Here is a 7,358-nt window from a genome sequence, read left to right as displayed (position 1 = left end):
TTCGCTCAACAACTTTCACTTAATCTAAACACCAGAAATCAGAAACAACTCAGACCTATAACCCATGCATGCAACCAGAACTAGGGTTCGCATGAAACCAAATGGACGAACGGTTAGCGACGAGAACTTACCAGTTCCGATCCCAATTCTGTTCGGTCCAGAATGACGCTCACGTCTCCAGGAACGTTTCTACGGTTCTGAAACGTGATCGGAGAAGAAGATGATGAGTTACAGTAGAGAGAAGGTGAACAGGTTCTAGAGAGAAGTTAGAGAAAATGAAGAGTTGAGTTCTGAGGAAGAAGAAGAGTGCGTGCAGGTGAGAGAGAGTTTTTCAAAAACTCAGTTTTGTTAATTTCCACGCCCAAACGAACGAGCGTCTCCTCTGCTGACACCTGCACTCCCACTTCTGATTTCAGAAACTTCTAACGTGACACGTGGCGCTCGTGCATGCAGTGCAAAGTGTGTTTTTAATGCACTGAACGTGTGGCGTGGGTGCATTTATGGAAGCTGACAGGTGACTCAGCAATGTATTAATTGAGATTAGACAAGATAATTATGGTTTAATTTTCCAAGGTCTCACAGATAGGATGTTGCCGTACTAAATTGAGCCGCACTAAAGTTGTTTTCTTTTGAAGCTATTGAAACCCTAAAAAGTTTACGGGCTGCGACAATAAAATGTCACAATTTCATATTTATAAGAGTGTGTTCTAGAATGTCTTCATTTATAAGTTATGTCTTCGTGGGATTTGAGTTTGTTTTTCCCTAACTTGTAGATTATGCTTGTACGCAAATGTGAAATGAAGAATGTATTGTGAGGATGAGTGGAAGTAAAGAAGCATTAAAACATGCAATTTTCTATCAAAATGAACAACTCTCATTACTCAATTGCCTTTTTCAATCACTGACTTTTCATATCCGACACTGGAGACTGGAGATTGCCATTGTCAGTTCACATTTATACTATTCTCAGTTGCCAACTTGCCGTAGGTAGATTCAACTTCATGAAAAAAGGACACTGAGGTTTAAATTTTAACTATAAAAAATACAAAGAGATAACACTTTTAACACATTCTTCAATTCATCATATGATATTCTATTTAAAACATAGTATACATTCCAAAACTCAAGATTCTTGATTGAGAAGAACATGAGTTGGTTCAAGTATAAAGATTAATTTCAGTTGAGAGTGTGAACTTTTAAAATATTTAGTATAGTGTGAACTTTTAAAATATTTAGTATAGCAACCCATGCTTACACACTTTTCTTCATATTCGTGGTTGGCGCAGTAGGTTCCATATCCTACCTGCCCCCCAATGCACATGATGCACTGATTTCATGTACTTTATATTGATTGTAATACGAAAGACGCGGAAAGTGAACCAGTGATTGATGTGTAATAATCAAATGATGGGAAAGATGAAGAAAACATCTTTTGTTGATGTAAACATGACAAAATAACTACCATTCAATATGTGAATGTTTTACACATATCAACTCGTGAATAATGTACATAACTAATTCAGCCAATCTTCGTTTCTTGCCACTAGCATAGATCCAACCAATCATATGCTTGTCTTGAACTACTGCAGCATTTGGAATAATCTATTTGCAGAGAATCACAATGAAATTGCTTTTTTTTTCTTTTCTTTTGGAGATCTGTACAAATACTGAACTGATATTAGCTGTCAGGAGAACAAGGCCATCATACAGCAATGATTCTTGGCCTATAAAATGCTATGATTCGTTCTTGTTCATTAATGTGGGTGTAACTGACACAACACCAATGAGGAACAAGGTAGCAACTGAGTTGAAATCATAGAGATCCCCCATGGATTTTAACTCTCCAAGAGCTAACCCAGCCTGCATAAGAAAACGAGAAACTTAAATGCAATCAGAGACAGCTGAAATATTCTTTCCAAGATACAATAGTTTAATAATTAAAAAGACAAAAACTCATGATAAAAGTGCATATGATTCATTGAGATAACAGTACCCTTTTCAATATGTGAAGTATTTATTTCAGTTTATAAATGGGGAAGCATTCACAATTTGAAAAAATTGAAGTGAAGAATCAAATAGTGAGAATGAGTTGTGTTATTTGTACAATCTGTACACCATTTCTTCTCTCTCTATCTCTTAGAATCACATCATTAATACATTTCACTCTTCTCTGTCCTATTTTTTGTTTACTTGTAATATTTATTGTGAAAATAACAGTTCCAAATAGGTAATGTTTTTGGTAGGCTACGTACCTTGACAGTGACATAAGCTGCGGGTATGAGTCCAATAACAGTTGCCAAGAAGAAGATATGATAAGGCACATCCACAATTGGCGAAGCAAAATTAATAAATGTGTTGGGCAGGGTTGGAGTCAATCTCAGAAAAAGCATGTAGTTCAACAAACTCTTTCTTCTTCTAGCCACCTGTGGATACATACAAATAACTTTTTCACTTCCATGTGAAGATTGGATCAAAACCAATGTGGTGGGAAGTTGAAACAAACCTGGGTTTGGAAGAATTTCAACTTTTCAGGCCAGAGGGAGGAGAGAATTGGACGTCCAATCAGTTTAGACAGGAAGTAGCATGAAGAAGCTCCTGCAGTAGCAGTGAACACAACCAGTGCCATTCCTTTAAAGACTCCAAAGAGTGCTCCAGCAAGCAATGACATGAAAACAGTCCCTGGAATCATGAAAGTCTGCATGAAAATATATACCACGCAGTATCCCACCAAGACTTGTGCAGTGTAGTCACTTGTATAGCTCTCAAGGTTATCTCTACAAAAATAAATACAAGGTAGATAAAGCATTACACAGTTTGTATTATATTCAACTTCCCGTTCTACATTCAGGATCCACCAAATTCCCTTTTCCACACAAGCACAATCATTTTTAAAACATAGGATGAATTATATATATTATCCACTCATTGAAATGAAATGCAAAGTCAATAGACTATCTCAAAGCATAAGAAGATTCCATCATTTAGCCTGCTCCCACTGCAGACCAAATGATTGAGAAAACATACATCAGTTTTACGTCAAGTAGTCTATTTCTTTCTCCAGCTAACCACCCAAAAGCGTTGGTATTTTAGCTTATATATGCATGACTTGTGGTCAATCTATGACGATTTGACCCTGTGCCTCCAAGTTACGGGGCATCATCAACAACAACAACAACCATAACGTTGAACCAAGGTTCATCCTAAGTCACATACAGTGGAATAATAAGAAAACATATTGCTTGATCTCAGTCAAAGTCCAACAACTTGCAACTTGCAATTTTTTTTATTTAAATATGGAAACAAGTTTATCAGAAAATAAAATAAGATGATTACAAGTTAGAACCTAGGACTAACTGCAAACTGCACCAAAGTTTTGTTAACCGAACCCTTACTAGAATAGCACGTGAACCTTCAGCCAATAAATACTCGCAACTTGCAACATGCCAGCTTGTTGACTCAAAGCAAAAGCCTCGATTAATTTATTAACGATAACAAACCTAATATTCTCATGTACTCCCTCCAAGCGGCGGGATCCCTCAAGACCCCAACACCCTTTCCAGATCTGCTTTTCAAAGGGATAAAATAGAGAAAGGGAAGAGAGAAAAAAAAAATTAAAATAGCCTAATCCTATTTACACAGAATCCTTATAAACAGCATTCTCAAATCACGATTTTAATTAATCATCATGATTGGACCGAAATCACAGTTCCGGGTCAGATCTTTTCAACAGAATAAACCAGATTTGACAATCAGAACATTCATTTAAAAAGCAATGAAACTTGCAACAGATTAATCATACCAAATTGATAAAAATCGCATCTTGCACCAGAATGAAAACACCCAATAAGAAAACAGAGAAGAAAGCGGAACCCCAACAACGAAAACGAAGTAAAGGTTGGTCTTTTCTTTGTTTTTCAACATTCACGTGTAAAATAACAGAAAAGGGAATGTTGGTTGAAACATTACCGGAGGAGTTTAAGGTCTTGGAGGGTGCGGGGTAGCTTCAGAAAGCTATAATCGGAATCGGGCATGGTGAGGTACACGCCGGCTAGACCCACAGCGAAAATCAAAGCCACCGTTGAAGCCACCGTGGTTTCCCAAAAGCTCAACGGAAACTTGGACGGCGTTGGTACGGATTGCTCCACCACCGTGTTTGCACCCTCCATCTCCTTCTCTCTTTCCTTCTCTTCTCTGCCTTATCTTGAGGAGAGAGAGAAAGACAAGAGTTTAACACAGACAAAGAATATTGGTGGTTGGAGGAGTATATGTATATCAAAGGAACCAATCAACTAACTCGTATTTTTTAATCATATTTTTATTGTAACATTATTATCTGATTTTATGATTTTAACTGAGAAACAGATAGTTAACAGTTTGATCAAAGTTGAATTTCCATTTAAAATATTATTAAATCCAAATTTATCCTCTTTGATCAAATTAGCTTCGTAAAAATACAAATTCAAACACTTGCTAAATATATTTATTCCTTGTTTAATAGTGAGACAACAACACGTTGTTCAATATAAAACCACTCAGGTTCATTTGTTAAGTTGATATTTATATGGATTTTTTAGGCTTAATCACTTTATTCTAAGGTGTTTTTTTATTAATCTCATTCTATTAAATTAATAGTAAAAATATTACTATAATAACATAAAAATGTGACCAAATTAAAAATGATCATTTAAAGAAATCATTAATCTTTTTGACAAAATGCTTAAAAGATTGTTTATGAAAGGTTTTAGATAAGGGTGAAAGTTTGAAAAAGGTTTCCTATTTTGAAATAACCAACAGAATTATTGGTTAGTACGTATCTCTCCAAGAAAAACAATATTTAATTGATTAATCGAATAATAATGGTAACTTGTAAGTGAGATTAAAAAAAATATAACAAAAATTGTGCAGGTGAATGGTGTGAATGTGGGTCCCATAGAACGACCCAAATATAGTTAACCCCCACATGGTACTGTTTTATTTATTGTTTCATTTTTGTTGTTGGAGTGGAACATGGTACTTGTTTCTTCATTAAAACTGTGGGGTGATGTGTCACGCAATAAACACGTGGGAGTGTGAACACGAAGGAGGAGAAGGCGACGTCGTATTGCAGGAAAGTTAATTATTGAATAACGTCCAATGCGGTATCAAGCATATGGCCACCCCCGTTATGTTGTTTTCTGTTTTGTCGTTTTTGTGTGCACTGTTTCTTTCCTCAAACTTTTTGTTTTTTCCTTTTCATTTCCTAATATTTGTTGAAGCACTTTTTCTTTTCCCGTTTCATTTATTGTGGTCAAACTTATTTCTTTCAAAAGCATATTTACTTTAGAATTTTTTATTATCTTCATCCATGAGATTTTTTTCATGAAAAAAATATATATATTACAAGCTTTCAATAAGCAATTATATAAAAAGAAACAAAGAAAAATTAGAATGAAATATTATAAACTAACATTAACTAATATATATAAATTCCAAGTCAGAGTTAAAAACAGATACAAATAAATGTTTGCAACATCATTCTCTTAAAATACTTTTACGCTATTATGTAATAGCATATGGAAAGGTTTGTTTTATTTCTTTATTAAAATGAGATATTAAAAACACATATGAAAATGTATTAGTTTGAGTATAAATTAATTTTAATATATGAAAATTTTATTTTACCTTTTTTTCTTGTTTTTTTTAATATTATCCCATGGAGACAAATAGATATATTTGATTTTTTATTTTAAAAGATGTGTTTATATTCATTACGTGTTGAATATAAAATTGTATGTAAAGAATATGCTTGTTAAAAGAGTACACAATTTGAATTGGATCATTTTTCTTTGATCTTGGGGGTGACTGAGTTGAATTATTTCAAAAAATAATAATTCTATTATAGAAAAATAAAAGTACTATAGTAAACATTTTTAAAAAAGTATTTTACTAAAATAAGCATATGCATTCATATATATATATTCAAAGTTATATTTGAAACTAAAATTAATTTTATAAATATCATTTAAATTTAAAATATATTATATTTTATTTAAATTTATTTTTAAAAATATAATAAAATGACTTATTGGTCTACATAAAGTTAAATTAAACTTAAATGACCCTATATTCAGTATACCAGATAAACCAAATCAAATCAAAAACATATTTATAAGGTGTTCCTTAAAAATAAATTAACAAGGAACTTATACATTTAATATTATCTTTAGAATATAATTATTAAGTTTAGTTTAGATACACTAGTAACTACTTACTTTGTTACATAATTAACGAAATTCTATATAGAGTTTAAAATAATTGGGTATAATATCCTAAAATTAATTACAAACGAAAATTCTGTTGTATAATATTTTATAATTAGAAAAACAAAAAGCACTTTAAGAAAGTAAGAAATGATTTCGTTTTTGCTTACGGAAATTCAACTGATAGATTGATTGGACTCAGCAAATTTTTGGTCCAATATTTACGAGCTTTAAAAAGCATGACAAACGATTTAATCAGTAATAAATTTGCATTAATGCATAATAAATTAAGCACACGTCACAGCAAAGTAAAACATTTACATCCTTATCTGAAACGGAATATATATAAAAGCAAGCACGAATTTCAAAAATACAAATGAATAATAGGACAACAAAAATTGTCAAATTAAAATACGACAATGAAGAAATATATTATGAATTTTATGTTTTGTTCTTTTGGGTGTATTTGAAAAAGATGATTTGGAGGAGATGATTTGAATGGATTTGACTGAATTTGAGGATGATTTTTTAGTTGTTTTTTTTAGTGGATTTGTAAGTAATTGAGAGTGGATTTAGAAGTAAAATTTGTGAGAATTAGTGTAGAATTTGATTGATGTGATAGATTTTAAAAATTAGTTTAATTGGTAAAAATTAAAAATTACCAAAATCTCCTAGTTATTAAAGTAATATAAAATGTTATTTATTAATGTTATATTTAATTGTAAAAATGTTTATAAAGAGAAAAAAATTATAAATAATTTATAAAATTAATTTTTAAAAATTATAATGCAGTAAAATGAATTTATTTTTAAATGTAGTATTTGTTTGTAATATAATTTACTACCAAGTAGTATCAATTTATTTGTTACTAAAGTGAGAATGATTAATTTTAAACAAACAAATAATTAAAGGAAGTTATAATATTACATGACCTAAAAAAAATTTGGCAACATTTAAACATACAAATATATTTGTAATAGTTCATGATGATGTTGCTTCAGTAAAGTATCCTTTCAATGCATTTATAAAATATTAGAAGTTCTTTTTATAATTCATAAGTATTTTGTCAGTTCAATAATCTCAAATAAATATAATATAGCAAATTTTTAAAAAAATAAT

The 7,358-nt window shown here is 31.4% G+C and overlaps 1 protein-coding gene across 2 annotated transcripts; it reads right to left on the bottom strand.

Annotated features, from left to right (window-relative positions):
- Positions 1–1,417: 1,417 nt before the first annotated feature.
- Positions 1,418–4,250, bottom strand: LOC108336056 (uncharacterized membrane protein At4g09580). Of its 2 annotated transcripts, XM_052869265.1 has the most exons (5): positions 3,967–4,250; positions 3,498–3,562; positions 2,504–2,679; positions 2,253–2,423; positions 1,418–1,860 (listed from the first exon to the last, which is right to left on the bottom strand). In XM_052869265.1, the coding sequence occupies exons 1-5, from the start codon at positions 4,164–4,166 to the stop codon at positions 1,735–1,737; spliced, it is 738 nt and encodes a 245-aa protein (XP_052725225.1). In that variant the 5' UTR covers positions 4,167–4,250; the 3' UTR covers positions 1,418–1,734. The 2 variants fall into 2 exon arrangements, with proteins under 2 accessions (XP_052725225.1, XP_017427848.1); XM_017572359.2 differs by lacking the exon at positions 3,498–3,562 and having other exon boundaries at positions 2,504–2,774; positions 3,967–4,248.
- Between the last annotated feature and the right edge of the window lie 3,108 nt (positions 4,251–7,358).

This window comes from Vigna angularis, chromosome 10, assembly GCF_016808095.1.
Source record: "Vigna angularis cultivar LongXiaoDou No.4 chromosome 10, ASM1680809v1, whole genome shotgun sequence".
NCBI lineage: Eukaryota > Viridiplantae > Streptophyta > Magnoliopsida > Fabales > Fabaceae > Vigna > Vigna angularis.
Note: the sequence above shows the minus strand (reverse complement) of the source record. Positions and strands in the feature narration are given on the sequence as shown.